Genomic DNA, 27,160 nt, shown 5'->3' with positions numbered 1-27,160 from the left:
TTTATTACTTTTAAATTATATGCATGTATATCTGTATATATATATATATTTATAAATATTCTATGTTTTCTATATGTACAACATATTCTATATATTGTCTATATTTATATATGCAGTTTTATTATATGTATGTATATATATATACATATACTATCGTGTACAGATGTGTATATTATATGTATACAGTTATGTGTATACATATATGTATGTTTATCTGTATATATATATATATACATATACATGTGCAAATGTATATATGTATGTGTATATATACATGTATATGCATATATACAATTACATGTATAAATTCATGTGTATATGCATGTGTATACATACATATATGGAAAATATATATTTGTATATATGTTGCATATATGTTGATTTATATATGTATGTATATATGTATATGTGTATATTTGTGTTTACATGTATATATACAGTTAATGTGTGTATGTATATATATATATGTGTGCATATATATGTATATATGTGTACATATGTATATATATGCATATCTGTATTAGATTGTTTTGTATTTATATATACATATATATACATGTAAATATATATAAATGATATATATAAATGTATATGTATATGTTTACATGTGTACGTGTATATACGTATGTAGGATATATTAAGTATAAAGTCTACATGTATATATGTGTATGTACATATACAATTTTGTATCGATGTATATATTTATATCTATGTGGTTATGTGTATATGTATATATGTATGTTTATCTGCATATATGTATACATTAACATCTACAAATGTCTATATACATCTATGTGAATTTACAATATTTGTATGCATGTAACTGTCATATATTTTTTTTCTTTCATGTTTTTTACTTGGGAGTGGGCAGGTACACAAAATTAATATATAAAGACATTTATATGTGTTTATATATGTATAAATATATATGTAGACATTCACATATGTATGTATATCTATACATGTATGTGTATATATTTTATACATATATATGTATATAATTGTACGTATATACGTATATGTTTATATATATATGTGTGAAAATGTTTCTATGTAGATGTATTTATATAGATGTATGTATATGTTCAGTGTATATATTTACATATATTTTGCATGTATATACGTCTGCAGAGTCGGGTGTTGTTTGCTGAATAAACTCCTTTGAAACCGTTAGTTCTTTTCGTGTGTTGTTTTTTACCTGGGACTGGGTGAACAGGTATGTCCAACTTGACTCGACTTATACATATGTATTAATATGTACATACATGTTTGTACATACATGTATGTATGATATGTATATATGTATATACATAGATATATGTATATATGTGAATACATGTATATGTATATATATATGTTTATTTGTGTGTGTGTGTGTATACATATATATATATATATATATATGTATGAATCAGTGAAGTGCGCTGAAGTTCATGGCTGGTGAGGCACTGACATCATCATGATGTCATGAGCCCTACAGAGTAGCTTATTCACCATTTTATTGGCAGCAGTTAACGTGTTTTGTTTAAAATATTCTATCAGCATTCTTTACAAATACAAACTGTAGCATAGAAAAAAAAAGGCCGCTCCCCCGATGCTGTCGTCGCAGGAACAGTGACCACCAGCTGGAGCAACTTTGTCGTCTCAGGAACAGTTTGAATGAGATACTTCTACACTGCACAGGAAATTTACATTCATCCCTTGCCATCCTTTCTTTATTTAATGGTGCTTGCTATTGCTAAATATATTATTCTGTAGCTGAGTAGTAAGAAGGATCCCTGGGATTACCAGTGCCCACTGCCACGAAGCACTGTTACTGCGTGTCTTACTTAATCGCAGTCATTTTATAATTTCTCAGCAGAACAAACACTTTACAGTTGTGGATGAAAACATTATACACATCAGCTAAACTATGGAAATCTAGTTCATATATTAAAAGTGAAAATCTAAATAGTGACATACACAGAGACGGCAATACGTCTCAGTGCGTAGCATGCCAGCACAGTTAGCATAACGTTGTGCAATCCATCGTGGGCTCACCTGGTTGCTGCGTCACCGCAAGTCTCTTCCTCATATTTGAACGTTTTCTTTTCATTGATTTTGAAAAAAGAAAACAAAATGCTGAAGCTAAGAGGAAATAACTGTATAGTACAAATCACTGAGTAAATATTACATTTATTTTTTCATTTGTCTTTTTTTTTCTTGATAATGAGGAGCTGAGGGTGAGGCCAAGCCTCCCCTGGGTCTATTGATTGCACGTCACTGGTATGAATGTTAATATATGTATATATACATACATATGTTCTTACACATATGTATGTATATATTTATACATACGTATTAACGTCTATGAAAATATTTTTCTTTTCTCAGAATGTAAGAGAACCGAAGAGGGGGTGTTTCCTGAACCTGGAAGAAAATAAAACATGTATGTGTATATATATATATATATATATATATATATATATGTATGTACATATGCATATGTTTATATATATATATTTATATGTGTGTGTGTATATGTATATCTATAAGAGTACATGAATATATAAGTCTATGTATATACGTCTATGTATATGTATTTATGTATGTCAATGTATATATATGTGGATATCAGTACGTGTGTATGTATGCATGTAAATGTATTTAAGTATGTATACATGTAAATGTATGTCTCTGTGTATACATTTTTATATGTATGTATGTGTGTGTATTTAGGTGTATGAATGTATATGCATATATTATATGTTTATGTGTGTATATTTCTGTGTGTATAAATATGTGAATGCATATATGTACATATTTAGATATGTATGATTAAATATGTATGTCTGAATATCTGGGTGTATGTGCGTATATGTATGTATATATGTATATGAGTATGTGCAAATGTATGTATGTATGTAGGTATGTATATATATGTAGTTGTATGTATGTCTGTATGTATGTATGTATATATGTGTATATGTAGCTTGTAGACGTATGTTTATATGTATATGTATTATACATTTAAGCATTTGTATATGTATATATATTTATATGTGTATATATTACACATATACATATATATGTATGTATACATATATATGTATTTGCATATGTATTTATTTATGTCAATGTGTAGTTGTATATATGTGTGTATAGATTTTTATATGTATGTATGTATGTGTGTGTTTATATGTATGTGTATATATGGATAGGCATTTGTGTGCAAAATTATATATGTGTGTACATATATGTGTATAAATATGTACATATTTATATATGTGTGATTAAATGTGTATGTATATGAATATATATGTATATGTGCGTGTATGAATCTGTATATGGATATGTGCAAATGTGTGTGTATATATGCAGTTGTATGTATGCATGTATATATGTGTATACACTTTTATATATATGTATGTATATATACAGCTTCTAGATATGTATGTCTATTTGTAAATATGATTGTATTTATAGGTATTTATATTTATATTTAAGCATACGTATTTATATGCATATTTTTATGTGCATATATATACATATACATATATGTATGTATACATGTATATATGTATATGTACAAATGTATATGTATTTACGTATGCATTGGTGTACATTGTGCCTACATTTATACATATGTATGTGTGTATGTATATATGTATGTATGTATGGGTGTATATATATGGATATATATATGGATATATATATGGATATATGTACATTAAACATATGTAAATGCATATATGTCAATATTTACATATGTATCAATAAATATGTTTGTATATGAATATATATTAATATGTGTGTATATATGTATATGTGCATATGAATGTATGTATTTATGTATGTGCATTATATATAAAAGCACATTTATATACGTATATCTTTATGTATATTGATAATTACATATGTATTATATAAACACATATATATATACACATATGTGTATGTATACATTTATGTAAAAATGCATGCTTATGAATGTAAATATGTATACATGTATATGTACATGTTTTCCTGTATTTATGCATGTAGATGTGGATATATGTAGTGTGTATGTATGTATATAAGTATGTTTATATATGTGCAAATAAATTTGTATGTACATGAATATATATGTGCGTACTTGTATGTATATGTATATATATGTATATGTGCATATGTATGTATGACTGTGTTAATGTATGTGCTTTGTTTATTAAAGCATATTCATATATGTATATTTTTTATGTGTATATATGTATATATGTAAATATATATACACGTTTATACATTTATACATATATACATGTATATATATATATGCATGTTCATATATGTTATTATGTACGCCTGTACATATGTATATGAACATATATTTATGTAAATATATATAGATATTTATAAATGTATACATGTATATGCATATTAATATGTTATGTGTGTATATATGTATGCGTATGCATATAAGTATATTTAATCTATATTTATATCTTTATATGCATGTATATGTATGCATATATAAACATATATATATATATTTATGTATGTATATGTATGTATATATGTATGTTGATCTATAAATGTATGTATGTGTGAAAACATTTTTAATCTATATATCTGTGTGTATATATATGTGTATACATTTGTATAATCATATATATATGTGCGTATATACATGTATATATGTATAAGTGCATATGTATGTATGCATATATTTAATTAGTTGTATATATGTTTGTTAACATGTGTATACAGGTATCTATATGAATATGAATGCTTATAAATGTATTTATATATGTATAGGTATCATACATTTCATAATTTGTATATATATGTAAATTTCCATATGTCTATTTACATAGATATATACATATATGTATGTATACATGTATATATGAATATGTATTCATGTATGTCAATGTCTATATGTATGTATTTGTGTAAACATTTTTATATGTAAATACATTTACATTTATATATATGTATATATTTATATATGTGTAAATAAATATGTATGTATATGAATAAATTTGTGTATGTGCATATATTTTATGTATTTATACGTATATATGTATATATGTCTATTTGCATATGTATGCAAGTATATGTGTAGTTATATTTATGTGTGCTTTTTTTCTATATGTGTATAACTTATATACATATGTATATGTAGCTTATATATGTGTGTATACATATATACTTTATATATAGATATACACCTATTTATCGATGTATATATGTATGTGAGTATATATGTATACATTTATATATACCTATATATGAATCTATAGGTATCTAAATATGTATACATGTATATATATGTATAAAGGTATATTTATTTATGTATGTAGATGTTTATATATGTGGACAAGTTTTTGTGTGTATATATTCATCTATGTATGTGTGCATATATGTATAAATAAGGAAATGCATTAATGTATATATGTATATATATGTACATGTGCATTTGTATATATGTGCATACCTGTAATTGTATATATGTATATATTTTTGCTTACAGGTATATAAATATGTACATGTATGCTTGTATATATATGTATATATGTATGTATGTATGTACCCATCTCTATATATATGCATTATTGCATATATATATGTATATTCTTATTTGTATATATTTTTATTTTTGTGATATATATACACATATATAGACATATACATTTATGTATGTTTGTATACATTTACATATATGTATACATGCATGTATATGTATGTAAATATGTATACATGCATCTATCTATATGCACATTTGTATATTTATTTATGTATGTAGATGTGAATATATGTTTTTGTGCATAAGTCATAAATTTATTTATATGTCTGCATATATGTATATGCATATATGCACATTATATGAGTGCGTGTATACGTATGTGTATACATGTTATATGTATATGTACATACACATATGTATGCATTTATGTCCTTAACCTGGAAGAAAATAAACTCCTTTAGAAACAATTTTTTTTTTCATGTGATCTATGCACATATGTGTACATGAGTATCAAGCTTTATACATGTGTATGTAGCTTATATATGTATGTATACATATATAGGATATAGATATATAAATACCTGTATAGATATATGTATATCTATACATATATATCTAGATGTATATATTAAAATAATGTTTATACATGTATATCTGTATCTGTATATATGTATGTGTGTATATATACATGTGTTTCTTTAAGCATATATGTTTGTATATACATACATATATATGTATATATACATGAATTTATTTTTGTATAGATATATGTGTGTATATACACACGCATATATCTATATGTATAAAGGTGTATATGTGTATATGTACATGTGCATATATATATATATACATGTATATAAATATATGGATATTTATATATATACAAGTGCCTTCCTTTTGTATTTAAATTCATATATGTGTATATGTACATATATTTATGTACATATGATTATGATTATATTTGGATTTGTTCATGTAGATGTTTGTATATGTATATGTGAACATGTATATATTCACATACACACATATGTATGTATATACATATATACATATATATATATATACACACATGAGGGATTGAGGGATTATGAAGGATTAATTAATTATAAATCATTATCATATAATTAATATAAATTAGAAACAATTAAATAATTAAATAGATATAAATAACATAAAAAATATGAAAATAAAAATACATACAATAACTTTTCCCAGCGTCTTTTTTTATTTAACGGCATAAACCATTCGGCCTGCAGGAAATGCAAATTCCTTTAATTTTCATTTTCTCAAATTCAACTTTGAAACAGCAGTGGAGTGACGACTGAAACGCTGATAAAACACACATATCTTAATTCTTAACATTCCGGTGACAAACACAGATCTGTGAAAACTTTCAAAGTAAATGTGAAACAACGGTTTTAACGGTGTGACGGTCGCTTTCTCTTGAAGGAACGCGAAAACTCAAGATTAATTAAAGTAACACTGTAAAAAAAAAAAGACTTAAAGTGACTGAAATCCATGGTTGCCTTTAGTGCTGAGAAAAAGAAAGATGCTTCTGTTGAAAGACGCCATCCGAACACACCTGGGCGACGGCTAAACCGTGAGAGGAGAACACTGCGAGCGTCAGAAAGGAGATTGATGACGAAGACGATAAGAGACGGGTTTAAAAGGTAAAAGGTTAAGATTCGTGGAGGTCGCGGGTCTCGACATGAAGAGCAAGATGGGGTTTAAACACCGAAAATGAAAAGATTGGCTTGTAGCCGAGGACAAAGATGACACGCTATCCTGTTTCCAGAAGCTCTTATCCGCCGCCGCCGCGCTTTTCCTCTCACGGGAGCCGAACCCTTCCATTCAAGAAAAAACAGACATTCTGTCTTGTTCTACAATATTGCACAGGTGAAACGAGCAGCACCAGATCCGCACATTTCAATATAAATAGTTGGACTTTGGTAAAAAGCCGCAGAGTTATTGCTAAAATGCAGCGTCGGGAGGACGAGTTAAGAGTCCCTAAAGTGTCAATCGAACATTTACCCTGTGCATCGGTGATTTTCCATCCTGACACTGCAGCTCGGCGCTAATCTGAAGTTCCACCTTCTGCCTCCCTTCTTTCTCTCTCTCTCTCTCTCTCTGACCTCCTGCTCATCGCTCACCTCTTCTCCCATCCCGGTACTATTTCTCCGCCGTGAGGTCCTCCAGGTGGCGCTTCCTGTTGGTGAAGATACATTGGGCGGCCGTGAGGACGGGGCCGTTCTCGGACGGGCTCAGGGTGAGAACGAAGCGGCTGATGCCCGTGTTGGGGCAGGAGGACAGCAGCTGGTGCGGCTTGGCGCCGACGGGCAGGGAGCACTTCAGGTCGCTGATCAGGTGCTTGATGGCGACGCGGATGTATGCGCCGTGGCTCACCACCAGGACGTGGACGGGCACGCCGTGGCAGCCGTCGAGCGCGCAGCCGGCGTCCGGGTTGGAGGCCGCCGTCCCGTTGGCGGCGGCTTCGGAGCAGCCGTGCTCTTCCAGCACGTGGCCAAAAAGGGAAGCGAGGAATTTCTGGAAACGCCGCTTCACCTGAAAGGGAGAGGACGAGAAGCACGGCTAAGAGGGGAATTCCACCGCCAAACTGAGAAGATTGAGGTGAGTGACGTGCTTTGAGCTCCCTGACTGGAAACCCTGTTTCACGGTGACTCGATCACAGGGACGCACAGCGGAAAAAGGTGCGATTTCAAATTGGCAAAAATGTATTTTCAGATTAGATATCCAGACTGAGCTGTTGGGCAAAGTCAACCGGGTTTGAGACGCTGAGTCGTTTGTCCGGCTTCTTCTGAGGAACCAAACTCTGGTCCAAATTCTTTGCGTAACACTAGCACTGGCGAAAAACCCTTCAATTAGCAGATTAGTTTCAGAGCTCGCAACTAAAAATACAGTAATTATCTCCCCTACAAGTAACTGACCTAATGTATACATTATATATAATATTAATACATAACAATATGTATATATAACACCTGCAAATAAAATAATAATGTTGTATATTCAAGTTAAAAAAGCTTCAGACTATTTGAACCGTCTGGATTTTTTGGCGCAGTGACACAGTTTGACCACTAGATGGCGCTGTTGCTCAACGTATATTTTCAGGCCTTGAGTTTCTAAGCACCTTCTTTCAATGATCAGATAAAAATAAAAAATTCAAATATAAATGAAGCTCAGCAAAATATGGATATATATATATATATATATATATATATATATATATGCGTTTTTATGTTTAAAATGAGTAGATATGTGTACCGTCTGCATCCAAACTCTAGTGAGATACAATCCTGACGAGTATATTTAAATTAGTAATCAACATTAGCTGCATTAAAATTTAAAGCCATCATAAATGTTTCTAAATATAATCAAGACAGCAGCTAAGAATCATCGGGTATTTATATTTATATGACAAATGTATTGATAAAAAGGACGGCCTGGATGTTACGACTTTAACCCAAATCACGAAGGTGAAAAGCGAGATAAACTTTGGAAACAAATATTGTCACATCTTGTGTCGACTGAAGGTTTCAGGTCGCTGATTCTCAGGCGACGAACATCTGACATTTGCACTATGACTGAGATAAATACTGATACTGAGAAAATCGGGCGTGTGATTTTCCCCCATATGGCCCGGCAACAACTGCAAACATGACTGGACTCATTTGCAAAATGCTGAACTCTGACTAACCCTGACTCACCTGGTCCAGCGTCTCTCCACCCGGAGGGGTGAAGTTATGGCACGCCTGTCCCGCAGCGCTGGCCATTTTCTTCAGGTCGTCTTTGGGATGACCCTCGGCCACGCCGAAGCTCTGATTCGGGGATCAAAATCACCAAATTGTAAAGACAGAACAGCTTCCATTTCTCTGCGTGAAATGTTTTTCCCGGAAATGTCGGTTCTCACCCTCTCCCTGAGCAGCGGCTCCAGAACCATCTCTGCGTCGGAACGGTGAGCGTTGTTCCTCAGGACGGCTTCGGCTGTCTGATGGAAGACGTTCAAAGCGGACTTTAATTCGGTGCAATCGGAAGCGCAAAAAAAAAAAGTTTGTTTTTTAAAAGTCAACCTCACCGCAGGACAAAAAAAAAAAAAAAAAAAAAAAATGGAAAACCCGCGCCAGAACCGGTGAGTCAAAGACCACAGACCAGTGAATGTTCACAGAACTATTTGGTGTGCGGAAGTCATCCGCTCGCTGCCTACTTTCCCTTGTTCTTAGCAAGACGACGGACGTTTCTCATCGGTTTTCCATTTCCTTTCCAGCTCCTGATGGGAAGCCACATCTTCATATCAGGTATGCGCGCCGCATCGTTTCCACGGCTACGCCCCGGCGAGGAAAATTACCCTCGCCTACCTGCGCGGAAGCCAACCGCGACCCCACGACATCAATTTTGGTTCCTTTAAACATGACGGAAAGGAAAGCGCAAATTCCTGCGGGGGAGTTATTTGACTTCAGGACGTGAAGTAATTTAAGAAACAATAATTAAAGATGTGGATGACGATGCATTTTCAGCGTTTTTTTTTGGGGGGGGGGGGTGAAGAACACGTGCACTTCAACTGTAGGGAAAAACTGACCGGACTTAATCTTGAATATCTCAGATCGGGAGACACAAGAAGAGTAATATCTCCTGTCTCCTGCAGAGAAGCTGACCGGAGCCATTCATCCCCTGTTGCCTTTTCTGAGCAGAACATGTCTAAAGCAAACCGATTTTCTCCTGCCCTGAAAAACCAGTGTCCGTGAGCTCATCTTAAGCCGTGTCAGAAGTTATTTCACAACACAGTTGTCCTTCCGTGCAGAGCGGCTCTGGTTAACACTCTTTAAGATGTGACATTCCTCCCTTTTGGACGGCGACGGCGAGGAAACAACTGCCTTTTAGAGAAACCTCGGACAGATCCCAGCTCAGCGCGAGCGTCTTTCTGCCTGGACCGAAACAGAGGGCGTGTAAACGATCTCCTACTAATACCAGCAGCATTTGCATGGTGCCTACATGGTAATAGAAGAAATAGTAGCTTTAATATCAATAAAATATTGCAGTAGATTAAGCCACCTGCCCGATGAGAGCCGGGAGAAGATATGAGGCCGCTATCATGCAGAGGGTGCATCATGGCGTTAGCCGATGGTAGCGTCACCGCGGGCTAGCCTAGCGCTGACTTTAAGTTCCCCCCAATAAGGAAGCTGTACTCGCCTGTACGGCCCGTTGCATGTTACTGACAAACACATTGTGGAAGGCGATGTCTCTGAGGTAGCGGCCGGCCGCCTCCGCCTGCTGCACGCCCGTCTCCGACAGGGTCGCGTCCACGCCTTGACCTGAACGACACAAATACACAGGATCTCCAGTCCCTGCAGGGTAGGATGGGGGGGTGGGGGTTGTTCTGCTTAAGTGTGAAAAATCACACATGCAGAACGCAAACAAAAACATCTTTACAAACATTCTTGTTGACTTAAAGGTCATTGCATTCTTTTATTCATTTAGTAATTATCTAATTTAATTTATCAAATGTGATTTAACCGGCTTATTTTTAAGAGAGCCCTTGTTGAATCTGTGGCATTTACCCGCAGAACTTCAGTACTTTTGCATAATTTCTAGCGGTTTTTAATTAAATTCTCTGCACATTTTCCTCCTGCAGTTGGTTGTCTGTGTGTGTGTGTGTGTGTGTGTGTGTGTGTGTGGGCGGGCGGGTAGGCAGGGGCCATATTGCAGTGGTTGAAATAAAAGATAAGATAGGCTTTATTGATCCCAAGACAGGGGAACTCAGTTGCCACAGCAGCATTACAGGGTAGAAAAGTGCAAACAGTCTCATAGTGAGAATATGCTAATATTCAAATAAAGAAAGACTGTCCAGTATATATAATAAAACACAAAATACAAAGGAAATGCCTTGTGCAGGGAATGGTTATTAAAATATCAGGTGTAAAGAAGAAGATGCAGGTAGTAACAATGAAATCACAATAAATAAAGTGTCCTGGAGGATGTAGACATATAATATAAATATAAATATTGCATGGATGACAGTGGTAGAGATGGGGGTAGTGCAAAAAATGTTGTGATGCCTGTAAAACCTATGGCAAGGTATGCCAAATGATAACAGTGCTGAGTTTAAGTACATTATGCTTAAATAAAAATGGATTTTACTCGATGTTGACTCAGCTACTTTGTGATGGCTGTAAAAACGCCTGAGTGCGAATACATGCAGACGGCCGGCGCGGCCACAACCAACCTTGTAGCAGCCTGTCCCTGTTGTACAGCGTTTCCCCGCTGTGCGGAAGCAAAAACACACAATAATGGTTTTATTAGGGTTGTTCAGTCGGAGGGAGACAGACAACAGACAGAGCAGTTGGTGCAAAGACCCGGCGGGGGGTTGACACGTTCGGACAACTGGTTCACGGCTAGGAGGGGGGGGGGGCGCCATGCTTTGTGACGGCGGCCCCGGGGAGGGCAAACCGTGGCCGGGGAAGAGCACCCAGCCGACCGGCTCGCCCAGATTCCGCCCGCCGGCAAGGAAATGTGAGAGAATGATCCGCGTTGGCGTGGACTTACTGGCGTACGAGCGTCAAAGTGAATGTAAACATGTCCAGGGTCGTGGTGCTTCCCGGCGGGCACTTCCGGAGTTGTGTGACGTAGGCTACCTGCGTGATGACGCAATGACGCAGGCGGCACGGCGGCGCTGCGTGACGCAGCCTGCCACGCTAAATAGAAACCTATATATTTGTATTTTTACAGGCCTTCATTTTCAGTTTCTTTCTCCACAAATTTGTCTTTTCCTGATCATTTTAGTGTGAAACAAAATCTGATTTTATTTAATTCTGAGCTTGTTTTTTTTTTCTTAAACGTGAGGAACAGAGGAAAATGTAACACATTGTATTGAGAAATGTAGCAAAAAGAACAATACAGATAAACTCGCAAAAGATGTATACACACACACACACATATATATATATACATATACATATATATACGGAGAGAGAGAGCGAGAGACAGAGGTTGATTGATTGATACATGTGCTTTATATGGAGATTGCCATTTAAAACAAATGGTCAGATAATTTGCCATTTCCAAGTAATTTAGGCACCTTTTATACATGATAAATACATGGTATCCTTGTTTGTATGCACTACATGCACTGTAACTTTTATCAGTCCCGTTATTTAAAATGTGTGTTGCTCAAGTTAACTCATCGCAACACTTAGTGCTTTTACTGTCTCGTTTCCCTGAAGGGTTTATCCAATTTCAACTGCTCTGACATAAAGTCCGTATGATGCGATCCTGAAATGATGCTAGAAGAAAATAAACATGGAGAGAAAACAAAACACACAGGCTTTTTAACAGCACACGCTGATGGCTTTCACACACATTGCAGGGAATAAAGCCCTTTATTTTGCAGAGACCAAAAATGTATATATTTTGTATATTGCTTGATAGCACATAAATAAACAAACAACTGAGGTAGTGTCTTTGAATTAAAAAAAATGCAACTGAACGATTTCTGATTCTGGGAAAGAAAAGGTTAAAAGTTGTGTATTTAAAGTATTTGGGCCTTTCCTCCCCCATACAGCCACAAACCAGCCATGCTTGTTGAGACCTTTCTGGAAGTGCGCCCCCTAGTGGCGACTGGAAGCAACTGTACCCACCGCAGGAGGCTATGCAGGACAGCAGGAGCAGAAATAAGGAGCCACGCAGATGATTTTGGCCAATTTATTGAGGAGAACTCGAGGTACACTGTGTGGCTGAACACGGGAAGAGTGGGAGAAAGTGTTGGAACAACAACCACACACGATGAACAACGACAAACATTCTGGTGGTTTCTATTTCAATTATATGGGTACCTCAACATTTCACTTTACTCAACACGAACTGATCTAAACACGTCAATGAAACTCCAAGTAGGAAAAATAATTTTTTTGTCTTTCTGATACATGTATAACATACAGTATAGGCAGTTTTTTTTTTTGTTTGATTTTTTTCTTTTTTGTTTTTTTTTTTCTTCTCTCTTCAGCACCACACAAATGAAATAAATGTTTAGGCGCTTAACAGCACAGTGGAATCTGGTGGCAGACATTTTGATTTAACAAAAAAAAAAAAAAAAAAAAAAAAAAAAACCCGTCCCAAAAAAAAAAAAAAAAAAAAAATGTAGAATGAAAACGATGTGTGTGAAGTGTGATGAGGTAACGTGAGATGGGCTCTCACTCTATCCATCCAATTAACCTGAGGTACACAAACATTACAAGGAAGCAGCAAGAATATGACAGAATATAGGTACAATTAAAAACAAGAATAAAAACATGCTAAATCAAAGATCGCCAAAACACGAGTACTTCCAGTCCCGCGCCAAACAGTTACGTTCCCTCCAGAACGCAAAAAAACAACAGAAAAGCAAGAAGACTCGTTAACATTTACAAAAATTATATAATAGCAGCACACAAGTGAATCACAATAAGGCATCTTTGTGTAAGACTAGAAAAGAAAAGCTTCATAGCAGCAAGAGGATGATGTGTATAATCGTCTGTTTTCACTTTGGAATTAGCTCTTTCCCATTATACACCAATCTTTTAATAGCATAAACATTTTTTTTTATGTTTTAAAGCATTACAAACAAACAAAAAAAAAACCCAAAACATTTGGCTTGTGCACACCTGAACAAGCCGCGCACAATTTAGAAAACATTTTTTGTCCAAAATGAGGATTTCTTGCATTTCTGCTTATGTGAAATTTGTTATATACAGTCAAACTTTCACACCATGTAAACCCCTAACCATGTGGATAATAGAAAGGAGGGGGGGGGGGGGGGGGGAGAGAAAAAAAACGAACTAAAACAAAAACAAAATTGCAGTTTTTAAACTTCAGTTCAGAAAGCAGTTTACATGAAAAGTCAAAACATGAACAAACAAAATTCAGGATATTAAACTCTTTGAAAGAACTATTGGAAGGTTTGGCTATGAACTGACAAAAATTCAAGTAAGATTAAATAAAACACACGGATTTCATACTTGTCTTTTCTTAGTATGCAAACTAAGATACTACGACATGGAATATTCTACGTATAATCACCTGTCGGGGCTTGGCTTTCAAGATACTGCGCATCACCCCTGTGGGAATCCAGCCCAAAACCAACCAAAAGAAAAAAAAAAAAAAAAAAAAAAAAAAGGAAAAATAACTAGGGAAAAAAATAAATTAAAAGGCAAACTAGAACCTAAAAAAAAAATAAAATAAAAATGAGAGTTTAAAAAAAAAAAAAAAAAAAAAAAAAAAAAAGACCCTAATGACCAACTGAACTCTCCTCAACACCTATCCCCTTACCATTTTTAAGGAGTGTGTTTTAAAAGTGCATCAATATTGTTCCTATCTCTCCAAAGAGTCAAATTGATGACAGGAAGCAAAGCCAAATGGATCCCCGGACATAAAACTCCGATCGGATCGACTGCACGAGGCCAGGGATTCACACCTCTCCTCCTGTGTGTTGCTCAAGTATCACGCAACAGAAATATTTAGCTTAAGTTTTGCCATTACGCCATCGTTCATCAGTCCAGACAACTAGCATTTTCTCCCACTTTGCACGTACGTTCCTTTTCCAAAATGACATCGCCAGAAACCCTTCAACTTGCACCAGATTCCATTCAAACTTTTGTAAAAAAAAAAAACAAAAAAAACTTGCATTTCCTCTCTCCAAACTGACCGCAGCTAAAAGCTCATGCAAACCAACTACGAAAACACTTAGTTGCTCTCGAGGGCTGGTTTTACATAGTGAAACTTTCACACAAATATGGTTGCTAGAAACGTGGGGCGGGTTCAGGGTTTCATAACACATGTCCCTCTGCGACCCACTTGAAACTTCTTGGAAACTCAGCTGCAGTAGCTGTAAACATGTCGGCGTTGTGAACCCAGTTTCATTCAGCTAATCAAAACAGCCCAAACGGGCGGGACGAGGACGTCCGACCGCCGCGGCGTCGACGGCGTTTACCGGTGGATTTCGTCTCCGAAGCTGGAAAACCGCTAGCGACGCGAGAATTTCAGGTCGGGAGGTTCAAAGCTAGCTTTGACTCGTGGAGCTGAGAAATCCCGTTTTTACACGACCGTACGAGAGCCAGATATGCAAAAAGGTAACCGTGCACGGCTTTATCGACAGAGAGAGGGAGGGAAAAATGGGTACGACAGACGGAGAACCGTACGTCTATTTGCCAAGTCAATTGGATTAATCCGCGTAACAAGAGCCGTGTAAGAACCGTTTCACGCAACTCGTGTCTCAAACGTTTCACCGTGGAAAACCAGCCGAGCACGTCGGGGCTCCATCGAGACGGAAAACGTAGAACTGGATTTTAAATACATGCACGCACCGTCGCATCGGCACGCCGGTCCGCTATGATGGCAGTGAAGTTCTCGCCGACCGGCCGCCGTACGACGGCGTCCACTGCTCCGGGCCCTCGGCTTTCTGTGTGAGTGGGCCCAGCCCACTCCTGGCCAGCATTGTATAGCATAAATAGTAGCGGTGCTACAGGTGCACGGTATGCTAAGATGGCGTGAGCAGCTAACTACGGCAGTGCTCCTCTGGCTGGATATCTGCTTGGTATAAATGCCATGTACTGTATTATCAGCATATCAATCACAGGATTACAATACAGGTTTTCCTGCACAAATAAATGTGTATCACAAAGGAAAGCCCCGATGAAACCGTGAATTAATAGTTGCTTGCTAAAGACGATAAAAGAATAACGTAAATAAGAACTAACTAAATATACATTTAGTATCATATTTATTTTGCTAGGTTGTATTCAAAGAAATACCTATATATCATATAATTAAGCTATTTTTCTTCAAGTATGAAAATATATTCAGGTTTTCCGCTCTGGAAAACCAAAGGCACTATCAAGTTTTCAAGAATCTTAAATACCTTATGATTAAATGTGGCCCATACAAAAGATTTGGTTATGAATGGGGCAAAAGGACAAATTTGTTTAACTTCTAAAAGTTCATCGATTGTCACGCCATCGCATCACGGAGGGGGAGGGAGGGTGGGGCGGTCGGGGGGGTGGGGGGGGGTGGAGGAGGAGGAGGAGGAGGGTGGGGGTGACCTGACGCGGATCCTCGCAACTCTCGCCCCTGCCGGTTTGTCGGTGCGCAGGCGTGACGAGACGTATCGGGCAGCAGTAGGAGTTCATAAGTTGACATCGCGTACGTCCGTGGGAGTGCTCGCCTGGTCCTGCTGCTCCCTGGCCTTGTTGCCCGCGGTGACCCCGGGCTCCTGTCGGTACTTTTGGCCCTGCTGCAGGCTGGTGGCCAGCACGCGCTCTATCTGCTCCTGGCACGCCCTCAAACAATCCTGAAACGAAAAGAAAAGTCAGCAGTTGCGACGCGCGCCCCGGTGACAAGCAGGCGAGGCCGGGCGTTACCACGCACTCGTTTGTACGCCCCCCCCCCCCCCCCCCCCCCCCCCCGCGCTCCCCCTCGCAAAACCGAGAAGCGGCGTCTGACGCGATTGCGAGATGGTCACATGCGACGCATACCAGTGGGGACTTACGCGTCTTGAGGTAGGTGGTCCCGTCTGCATCGGGACCGGAACAATGAGTACCAGCCGACTCCGATGGCAGGAACGCGGGGCGGCGAGCCGCGCAGCGGGCACGGGAACGCTCAGACACGAGACCCCGGCGTGTCTGAGGTTCGCGGCTGGATGTGAGGACGGAGAGGGAGGGAGGCGGGAGTCTTAAGAGCCGGCGAGCGGATGAGGAGCTCTGGCCTCCCTCGGGTTTCCAGCCCGGTCGGACCCACGCGGAGACGGAGAGGAAATGGCTTTGACCTAGTGCGCCGTGACCCCGCGCATCGGGGCGCGAAAGGGAATATAGGACAGTGGGACCGGATGTTTTCGGACAGCCCCTCTTGTGCAAAGCCATCCTCCGGCCGTCTCCGGCTCCCTCTTCCCTTCCCAGCAGGTCTGAGCGGAGATGTGGGAGGTCCGCCTCGGTGAGCCGACTGCAGGGCCCTTAAAGAATGCACCGCGGCTCGCAAAGAGGCCAACATTCCTTTGAAATGTACGGATAATTGGAACCCGATGGGCTGCAGTCAGAGCGCCTGTTGTGACGGCTGGGTTGTGGGGCCCACGTTGCCATGGCAGCACAACCACAACCCGAGAGGCAACTGTGTTGTTCCTCTGAACTGTGGCCTTTTTAGGATTTGGAGGCTTCTGAAGGGATCCTCTGGTGTCACAGGATACTGTGACAATAAAAGAACCGACCGGGAGAAACGCATGCGGTGAATTCACCGTCGGTGCGTCGGTTGAAGAAACATTTGCCGGACGACGAGTTTACCGACGTGACCGACGAGGTTCGGAATTGATGTGTCATGACTTTGCCTTTTGCAAAACACTCACCTGAGGAATAATGAATATTAAACGGCCGCACGTGCAATACGAACTGCACTGGAAAAAAAAAAAAAAAAAAAAAGACCCGAATTTCGAACCAAATTTGAAATCAAGATGCACAAACTCCAATTCCGATTCAACCTTGCGGACATTTTTCGCTCGTGTTTGGAAAAACTTGCAAACGTCATCAATAGATCAGAAAAATCAAGTGTCGTTTACCATAACCGTTTTGCAAGTTTCATTCATCTGAAGTGTGTGTGTGTACATGTTTGCGGTCATTGGAGTATAAGTGCATGTAGCAGCTAGCCAATGAGGGGGGAAAAAAAAAGTTACAAAATGCTAACAGATCTTTTTTGCTGCAGAGGAGTGACATCATAAGCTGCAGCGTGTGGACCTTCTTCTTATGCACAAGAAGTCACACCCTTTCAGAGACCGGAAATCCAAAAAAACTGATTTTTCCTCGAAGCGTTGCGTCGCACAGATTCGTCCTCCATCACGGACGTTGTTTAGCGACGCTAGTCATTCAAAGCCGCGTCCGCCCCTGATATATTATTCATTCGGCCACACAGCGGCTGCACGTTCACACGCTACAAGTTGGGCTAGAACTTTTTTTTTTTTTTTTTGCTTTGGAAAGACACACTGCGAGTCCCATCGTGAACATATTTCTCCACCAGGAGGGGTACACTGCTAAAGTGGGAGAAAGAAATTGCATGTGTCCGACCACAAGAATGTGGGCTTTGAGTTTTAAGAAGACATTCCCTCTGCCACTGCTCTTTATAGCAACAGTCTGGCTCCCCAGCCAAGAGCCAAACGCTCGCTCTCCCTCTCTCTCCATGAAAAGTAAATAGCTTCAATCTGCCCCAACTGAAGTCATCCCTGTTGTTTACTAAAGACCCTTTGTTCCTGCTCGTGAGACAGTGCAATTTTTTTTTTTAGACGTGCCTTGTTGCGTTAACCCCGAAGCCCACGTCCGGGTCCTCCTGGCAGATACCACCACCACACACACACACACACACACACCCCCGCCTCCCGCCTCCCTCCGGCGGACGCACTCACCACTTCTGTGTTGGTGATCTTGGCCAGCAGGTCGGTCAGGTTGTCTCTGCTGTGGCTCGGGTTGGCGTGGTCCAGCTGGAGGCCGCAGACGGCAGCTCCCATGCTGCCCGAGGCAATCATGGAGGGAGGGTTCATGGCGAGGCTGTCATCTGGGAGGTGCCGAGAAAACAACGCAAGGAAATGTCATTATTGACGACGGCGACGAGGTGTTGACGCCGAACTCGCGAGGAGAAAGTACGAGCGCCGAAAACATCTCCGTGTACGTGCTCGGCGGCCGAACTCGGCTTTCCCGGCGACTGCGTTTCCACGCGGTGGAACCTGATGTGGTTTACTCTGATAGAAACTCCAGTCGTGAGTAGAAAAGCAGAGCAGGAACCCTCCTACTCAGTGAGAAATCCGTTCCAACGACGACTCCCTTCAGTGGTCGTCGTCCTCGATCCGAGGGTTTGAGCGACGACGGGCCAGCGCGGAGGCGGCTGGAAGAGCGGACCACCAAACATCTCCTCGACAAAACACGGGGATGTTCTGGGTTTGTTCTTCTGCACCGAAACCCAACGGCTCTTCTGAAGGTACTTCCAGCGTGATATATCGACAAGACGACCAGCCCAGAGAGCCGTCGCGAGAAAGGGGGATCGATTCTTCAACGCGTTGCAATTTATTATAATATGTATTAAAAAAAGATGTATTATAAATCTACACGATCACCCGTTAGACCGGCTTCTATCCATCATCGTGACTCGTATTGCTGTTTACTCTCAAGAAAAGTCCCCGAAGATCATGACGACGGTCAAAGAAATATCAATATCTGCAGCGTCGGCACGTGATTAGCACGCCGTTAGCATCTCCAACATCATGTACGAACAGTCGGGTCAGCTATTCTAGCTAAAAGATACGGAGTTTAGATTTTAAAACCAGGAATCACACAGACGCTCTGGGAGTGGAAAAAAAAATAATAAAAAAATGACATTTCATGAATCGACACATTAGAAGCGGTGTCGTTCTCGAGGGAAAAAAGAAATAAGCGGTACGATATGGACATTGGTGGATTTCTGCAAGGTTTCGCTCATGAAGCGGAGACTTCCCTCGCAAAAACCGGCACCGGAGGCCTGATAAGTTTGGTTCGCTGCGCCGCGCTCCTTCTCCCAGGTCCAGCTGTCCATAGGAGGAGCTCCTCTATCATAAGAATAACATCTCAACTCCATATAAAACTCCAAACATTTACATTACTGCAGAACCACAGCAGGCCTTCTTTTTTCCCCACTGTGGCCGCTTTGTGCTTGGATATAGCCAGCTGCTTATGAGAAGCAGAGGCGACCACGGAAACACACCCAAAATATATAAAAATAAAAAAAAATAAAATAAAAAAGCGCGACGCTAAATCGCGCTAAAACGGGACGAAAAGCCTACGCTCCCAATAACTAGCTCTAGTAAACAAGTGCTTATTGGCCAAATCTGACCACATTGGTGACGGCAAGGAATTTTCGCCGCTCCGAAGTGACCTCGCTGGGTCGATTCCTCTCCGTTGAATTAGCGGAACGCTAAAAAAAAACCGTCCTCGTGACAAAACACTTCTATATATTGTGCGTGTTAGACGGGAGCCGCCGGAGCATTTCACTGCAGGATATGAAAGAATATCAGCCAGGATTCCTAGTATAGGCATGAGAACGGCGTGGAAATTCACATAGGGAGAGGCCTGAGGGGAGATCTGACTTTGAGAGGCTCCAGAGTTTATTTTGGACACGAGGCCACGATCGGAGCAGGAAGGAAGATCGCTGAATCAGTGCCCTGACTTTTTAAACCTGGGAAGCTTCCCTGTCAACAAACAATACAGGGAAAAGTGGCGCAGCAGTTCAGCTGCACCTGCAGTGTGTGTGTGTGTGTGTGTGTGAGATACAGCATGATACAATCGCCACTATTAGCCGTATACGTGGCTAATCTAAACACAGCCTTGATAGGAGAGTAACCTGGAAATGACCACTTTAAGCACTCCAGCACAGCTTTTAGCAGCTGGGACGCTGTTTGGAAAAACCCTACTACAGTCTGTGGAGAGACTAGAAAGTGGATAAGGGAAAAGGAGCCAGAGGACTATGGTGAGAGAAGAAATAGGTCACAGATGACTCATGATGACAGAATGCTCGCGTGTGTGTGTGTGTGTGTGTGTGTGTGTGGGAATATTCTGGTGGATGCAGGAATAAAAGCGGCGAGGCGGTGAAGTAACCGGAGCGAACAAGTAAAAAATGTCAGGAGAAAATGTTTGTCAGCGGCGTTACCTGTGGCACAGAGGGCGATGAACGTCTGTGTGTGTTTGCGGACCATCGGCAGCTTATCTTTGGGAAGGGGCAGCCTGCGTATGATGTGCTCTATGAAATCATTGGGAATGACCGAGGCGATGTTCCACTTCAACTTCGCCAGAACGACCAGCTCCCAGTCCTTGAAGAAATAAAGAAATTCAGTCGGAATTCGACCCGGTTGACATAACCGACGTGAAAATGTCCGTTCCCCGCGTGTCGGTCGTCTCTTGGGGAAAAGGCGGCGCGTCGACGGTCGTCGTCAAAACAAACCACCTTTTGAAGAAATCCCCTTAAATAAACAGAAGGTGGCGATCTCCTTTCTTTCTCCATTTTCACACGCGTCGACATTCGTCCGCGATAGCGATCTAACGCGATCCGCCGCACTCCCGATACACAAAACGGGCTTCTTAATATTGCGATATTAATTTTTTTTTTCCCCCTCCCCATGACGCCCGGCCCTAGCTAGAACTCGGCTTCTTGGAAAAATCAACTCAGTCAGAGGGTTGAATGGCACGGTGCCATGATTCCATTGACCGTGAAAAACATCAGTCAGCCTCTTTTTCTTGAGGAAATGGCTCTGTAAGAAGAGCAACATTTCTCCTCTTTATCTCTCCTCGCTGTATCTTATTATCTGCATGCCTTTCTCATTCTTCGCATCCTTTGTGTTCATATCGCCGGCATGTGACAAGCTTTGCCCCGCTTAGAGGCCCTGCCAATGAGACAGCCAGCTCCGTCCTTCCTGTCACAAGCCTGAAACAGCCACAATGAGTTTGCAAAGCTCGGGCGGGAGGAGCAGCACAGAGCTGCCTCTTCAGCCGGCCTTTGCAAGGGGAGGTAAGGTGAATTAATTTCCTGTGAGTGAGACCATTGCGGTACCGGATCGCAAATATTTAAATGGTTTCAATTTTTGCTTCTCGCTGCTGATTAATATTAAAAAAAAAAAAAAAAAAAAAAAAAATCTATTTTCCTGTCTTTTTTTTTTTTTTTTATATTAATAAATGAATGAAATACTCAATAATGAATGAATATTCAAAAAAAAAAAAGGAACTGAATTTTTTTTTTTTTTTTTTTTTTACATGCAGGAATCATTTCTGAAATATTCGCCCATGTTTTGGGAAAGGTAGTGAATGTGCCGCCGCCGCTGCTGCTGCAGAAACACACAAGGACCGCACAAAATTGGAACATTATTGGCGCCAAGTTTTTTTTTTGTTTTTTTTTTTTTTTAAAAAGAGGCCTCGCTCCACCGAAAGGGGGGGCGCGTTCGTCAAGTTCGAATTAGATAATCAAGTGGTGTTTCAAGGGTTCCCAGAAGTCTTTAGTCATTTCCTCCAGACCCGCATACGCTACGTCATGATCAGCATCGGTGTGCATCTCGACATCTTTCTGTACGTGCCGGATTTTCGAATCAGGCTACGCGACCACAAGCGTCGGCTCGTTCCGCGAAGGTTAAGGACTGCAATCATAACCCGTCGTACCTTATTTCTGCACGGCCTTTATCAAACGGTGAAAGGATCTTCGAGAAGGTCCAAAAACCGTGCGTTTCCTGACGCCGCTTCTCCCCCCTCCTTTTCTAAAAAACGAGTGCAGCTGGAAGACACCGTTTTCCCCTCGCAGGTCATCTGTTTGAATTACAACCAGCCAGCCAGAACAGGCCATTTCACATTTAACTGAAAATGTAAAGTAGGGACGCCTAAATTAAGCCCGGGTATCATTTCTTCCTGGATACGAGCCCAAACTTATTTGACTGTCACTGGTGGGGTTTATTCAAATATTACAACATCTGTCTAGAACGTGGGCTCGCATGAGTTCATAAATTTCACATAATCCGCTCGGTAAATCAAACGGATCGGATATTAGGATTTAACCGTCGGTCGACTTCGACGGCGGGAAAAAAAAAAAAAGAGAAATCAAAACGGCAGCGGTGGATGTTTTAGTCAAATTGCTCATTTGATAGTTCTGTATGTTTTGAGAAACACGATCGGTTTGTTATCCGTGACTTCCCGGCGGGGACAAAGCCGTCTAATCACAAACATTTGATTTAGACGTTGCCAACGGATGACGTCGCTAACAAACTCAAACATCTTCCGAAAGCGGCCCCCCGCCGAGCATCTCGCAAACGTCCAAAGGTTAGAGTCGACATGACGCGACTCTCCGAGCCCCTTTTGATCGCCGACTCCAAACGTTTGCTCGCCCGACGTCCCGACACCAAATCAATCCGGCTCAGCTGTTTGTTTTTTTTTTTTTTTAAAGGCTAATAAGCGCTATTTTGACATTTTCACCAGGCATTATAAAAGGAATTCTTTAATCCTAAACATCGTTTCTAAAAATCTGTCCGGACCGTTTTCTTGAAATATATTCAAAACGCGTCGAACCAACTGATCGAGCGCGTTGGAAGGTTGAAAATCCCCGGGTGCTCGGCCCCGCCGGGGTGAACGACAAAACACGGACTTCAGTTTGGCCTTGTTTTAGAAAAACACCGGCAACACGTGTCCCTTCCAGCGAAAATAAGCGGCGTCTTCAACTGCACTGTGTAAAGGTTCAACGACCGAACCCCTAAAAAACCAAATGCGGTCATCACCGAGACGGATAGGGACAGTCCCCGACGTCAACAGACAAAATTTTAACCCCCTGTGGAGAACAGGGCAGAGGTTTGCAGTTGGTGCACTCACTTCCTGGACATCTGCCGTCCTGAACCCCCACCCCCACCGCATAACTTCTGTCTTCCAGCTGAAGAACCAGCGGCGATGTGTTCATCACAGAAGAAGAGGCAACATATTTCACTGACTCTCGCGGTGCATCCTGTGAGGATATCCAGGAATCTGGAGGCTTTTTTACAATATGGAGCATCAAATGGGACCCGTGTCATTTCCCCGAGCAGCTGCGGGCGACACAATGAGATGTGTGTGGAGCATGTGGAGCCTTTTGGTGGAGGCACGTCAACCCCGACAACTGCTCGTTCAATTACAGTACAATTAGCCAGACGAAGACAAAAAAAAATCAGCCGCTGACTCATCGTTCGCAACCCCGGGGACGCGACGTCTGGTGAAGCTACTTCGGCTTCTCCGAAGGGTTTATTTTGTCCGTCAGACAGTCGGAAACCCAAAAAGAAAGCAAGTTCCCCCCGGCTGGGCGACAAAAGTCGCCGATTCGGCCGACAACGACAGAATACGTCGCCGTTTCCGCAGGATACCTCTGAATACTCGAAGGTTAATCGTCTGCAGGTCGACACGCGGGAGGGGAAATGTCGGGAAACCCCCCGCCCGGAGCCATCTTGTGAGATTTTAAGTTGAAAGTATTGTGTCATTTCTGAAATGCAGCCAAAAAAAAAAAAAAAAAGGGAAAAGTTCAAAATGCTTAAAAAAAAAAAGGAAGGTGTTGCAATCGTACAAGCAAGCTGCTGAAAAAAAAAAAAAAAAAAAAAAAAACGGCAGCGGCCGACGACGCCGGTCCTTCGAACCCGTCGCCGTATCAAGCGTTTATTCGACGATTCGGGACGTTTATCTCATCGGGCACAAAACTAGCGCCAGGCGAGGAAACTAATATTACGATTCGAATAAAACCCAAGAAACCCGACGGGTCTGGCGAAATAACGCTGCCGAGAACGCTATCGGGGGGAAGACGCGCGGCCTCGCGGATGAGAAAGACAGATTTGGACTGCTTGATCAGAAAAATATTTCACATCAAATAGAGATAAAATGACGGGACGGCGTGACAAATCCACAGTCTGACACTAGATGGCATCGCACTCCTCCTGCAGGGCGCATCTTATGAAAGGATGTGACTGTATTGTGCACGCCACTCATAAGGAAAATGGGATACTTCCTGTGGAGCCAATTCAGCCATTAGCATCACGATATCGCTTCCAAAATAAGACAGCGGTTCGGAAATGAATGCAAGGCCGTGTTTGGGGCGGACGGGCCGACCGTCGGGCCTTACCAGCAGTTCCAGTGGTGTGATAGAGTTGTCTGTGTACATGCAAAGTTTCTCTGCAGATAGCGGCCTGCTGCCTTTTAGCTTGGAGGCCAGCAACATGCACACGGCTCCCAGGAGCTGCAAGTAGCTTTTTCTCGTGGGCATCACGGCTAAGAATCTGTCCAAATAATTAATGGCCAAAGGGAAGACTTCTTCACTACTTTTCTCCGCTTCGGACACCTAGAAAGAGATAGAAATGCGAAAAAAGGGGGGGTCGGGGGGGGGGAGGAGGAGGAGGGGAGGAGGAGGAGGGAGGGCGGGTGTTATTTTTCTGGTGCAAAAAATGTTAACGGCTTTCAGGCCAAAAAGTCGCTAAAAGGTGGAGATTCTTTATTCTGAAAATGTCGCGACTGCACAAATAAATTAGTTCAATATAGGAAGTCGTTCAGGAAAGGAGGGGGGGGGGAGAGAAAAGAAGCCTCGCCATTCGACACGTCTTCCTTGTTGGGCTCCGCCGACTTTCAAAAATTAATAAAAATTAAACGACGCCGTTTGGACAACGCGAAAAGCGTGCATAATGTTCCCACACGGCGTGGGAACAGTTCCCGACAGTTTCCCGGGACGGATCCCCACGGAAAAACCCACTTTATTGCCTTGAAACGCGAAGTGGGGGGGTTTCATCGCGGCCGCCCGCTTGCTTACGCAGTTTAGAAAAATTAATAGTAATTACTGTGGGGCTAAAATGGCGGCTTTTCGGGAATGTAAATTAAGATAAACGTCTCCTCTGTCGACCGGACCGGCCAATTAGACAAAAATGTCACCTTTTTAGCATTTGCCGAATGTAAATACACAGCTGGGACAGGCTGCTTTGAAGCCCCAATTTTCTTCGTGGTGGAATTTCCGACTCTCCCACGCCTTTTGGTGAGTCATTCTCATTCAATTTTCACGTCGCTCCACGGCGTCGCAAGCTATCTTATTAGCCGCTAGAAAAATAAAAAAACGACCCCATCGGCCGGGTTTTTTTTTTTTGTTTTGTTTTTTCTCTCTTTCTTTCTTCCTTTCGCGGCCTGGCTGCGGGCGGTGTTACGCGCAGGGCTGCCGCCGCCGCCGCCGCCGGCGGACAGGGGCGCTTTCCGGCGTGCAAAAAAAGAAGAAAACACGGCGTTAGCTCGACTCGAGTGGGGGGTGGGAGGAGGTGGAGTGGGGGGGTTAGCACGTCAACGTGTTTTAGTTAAAGCGCCCACAAACCTCGTGCATCCAACATGCGACCATCCGTCTCATATACGGCTGGATATCCTTCTGGACCCGCTGGAAATACGAGCACTGCGGCACGAATCTCTCCTCGATTGTTAGTAAACTTTGCAAAACTCTGTCATCACAGAGGATGTTCGGGTCAGCCTGGGCTTTCACGACTGCGTCCGACTCGAGGCAATAAAGCTCCATGACTCGCCCCCCCCGTTCTTCAGCCACCCTCGTTTTGATAGGAAAATAATAATTAAAAAAAAAAAAAAAAAAAAGAATAAATATTGTCACAATTCAGCCGAAAACGGACAGGAGGAGAAGCGCCCAGGACGAAGCATGAGGCTGAGACTGCTGGCTTTTGCTGCCGTCCTGCTGCTGCTGCCGCCTCGCTTCGCTCCGCTTCTTCTTCTTCTTCTTCTCCTCCTCCTTCTTCTTCTTCTTCTTCTTCTTCCTCGGTTTCGCCTTGCTCGTCGTCAAGTTAGCCGTCGTGTAGGCGGACGCACTTCCGCTCGGGACTTTCAAAATAAAAGCTTCAAAATAAAAGCTCCCATCGTCCCCTTCACATGTGGTGGAAAACCTTTTTAGGAACTGCTCGCCTCACTTCCGGCTCTGTCGTGTCGCCTTTTGTATGCTATTTCACGACAACGTTGCCTGGCTTTCAATTATTATACTTTACGTTTTAATCAATCAGACGTACGGAAATAAAGACTTTTTAACGCCTGCTCTCGATAGTCGAGGTGAAAAACGAATTCCACGCAATTATCACGTCTAATGCTTCCACGTCAGGGTGCCAATTCATAAAAAGAC

At 41.1% G+C, this 27,160-nt stretch overlaps 2 protein-coding genes across 2 annotated transcripts; both read right to left on the bottom strand.

Moving 5' to 3' along the window:
• Positions 1-7,607: 7,607 nt before the first annotated feature.
• Positions 7,608-12,133, bottom strand: tigarb (TP53 induced glycolysis regulatory phosphatase b). Its single transcript, XM_086146099.1, has 6 exons — positions 12,044-12,133; positions 11,724-11,761; positions 10,691-10,812; positions 9,414-9,491; positions 9,211-9,321; positions 7,608-8,047 (listed from the first exon to the last, which is right to left on the bottom strand). The coding sequence occupies exons 1-6, from the start codon at positions 12,073-12,075 to the stop codon at positions 7,655-7,657; spliced, it is 774 nt and encodes a 257-aa protein (XP_086002225.1). The 5' UTR covers positions 12,076-12,133; the 3' UTR covers positions 7,608-7,654.
• Positions 12,134-15,513: 3,380 nt separating this feature from the next.
• On the bottom strand, positions 15,514-26,665 carry LOC147233781 (G1/S-specific cyclin-D2-like). The gene is made up of 5 exons (XM_086146350.1): positions 26,360-26,665; positions 25,136-25,351; positions 21,179-21,338; positions 18,909-19,057; positions 15,514-16,817 (listed from the first exon to the last, which is right to left on the bottom strand). The coding sequence occupies exons 1-5, from the start codon at positions 26,552-26,554 to the stop codon at positions 16,653-16,655; spliced, it is 885 nt and encodes a 294-aa protein (XP_086002476.1). The 5' UTR covers positions 26,555-26,665; the 3' UTR covers positions 15,514-16,652.
• Between the last annotated feature and the right edge of the window lie 495 nt (positions 26,666-27,160).

The sequence above is a fragment of the Fistularia commersonii genome, chromosome 5, assembly GCF_037954325.1.
Source record: "Fistularia commersonii isolate RoL2024-O1a breed Wild chromosome 5, RoL_Fcom_v1.0, whole genome shotgun sequence".
NCBI classification, from domain to species: domain Eukaryota; kingdom Metazoa; phylum Chordata; class Actinopteri; order Syngnathiformes; family Fistulariidae; genus Fistularia; species Fistularia commersonii.
This window is presented reverse-complemented; position numbering and strand designations above follow the sequence as displayed.

Coding starts and splice junctions, on each gene's coding strand:
- tigarb (XM_086146099.1), bottom strand. CDS start 12,075: ATGTTTACATTCACTTTGACGCTCGTACGCCA. Junction 11,762..12,043: donor ACTTTGACGCTCGTACGCCA/GTAAGTCCACGC, acceptor GCTTCCGCACAG/CGGGGAAACGCTGTACAACA. Junction 8,048..9,210: donor GTGGAGAGACGCTGGACCAG/GTGAGTCAGGGT, acceptor TCTCCCTTTCAG/GTGAAGCGGCGTTTCCAGAA.
- LOC147233781 (XM_086146350.1), bottom strand. CDS start 26,554: ATGGAGCTTTATTGCCTCGAGTCGGACGCAGTCGTGAAAGCCCAGGCT. Junction 19,058..21,178: donor CATCGCCCTCTGTGCCACAG/GTAACGCCGCTG, acceptor GGCACCTCCCAG/ATGACAGCCTCGCCATGAAC. Junction 16,818..18,908: donor AGATCACCAACACAGAAGTG/GTGAGTGCGTCC, acceptor TTTTCGTTTCAG/GATTGTTTGAGGGCGTGCCA.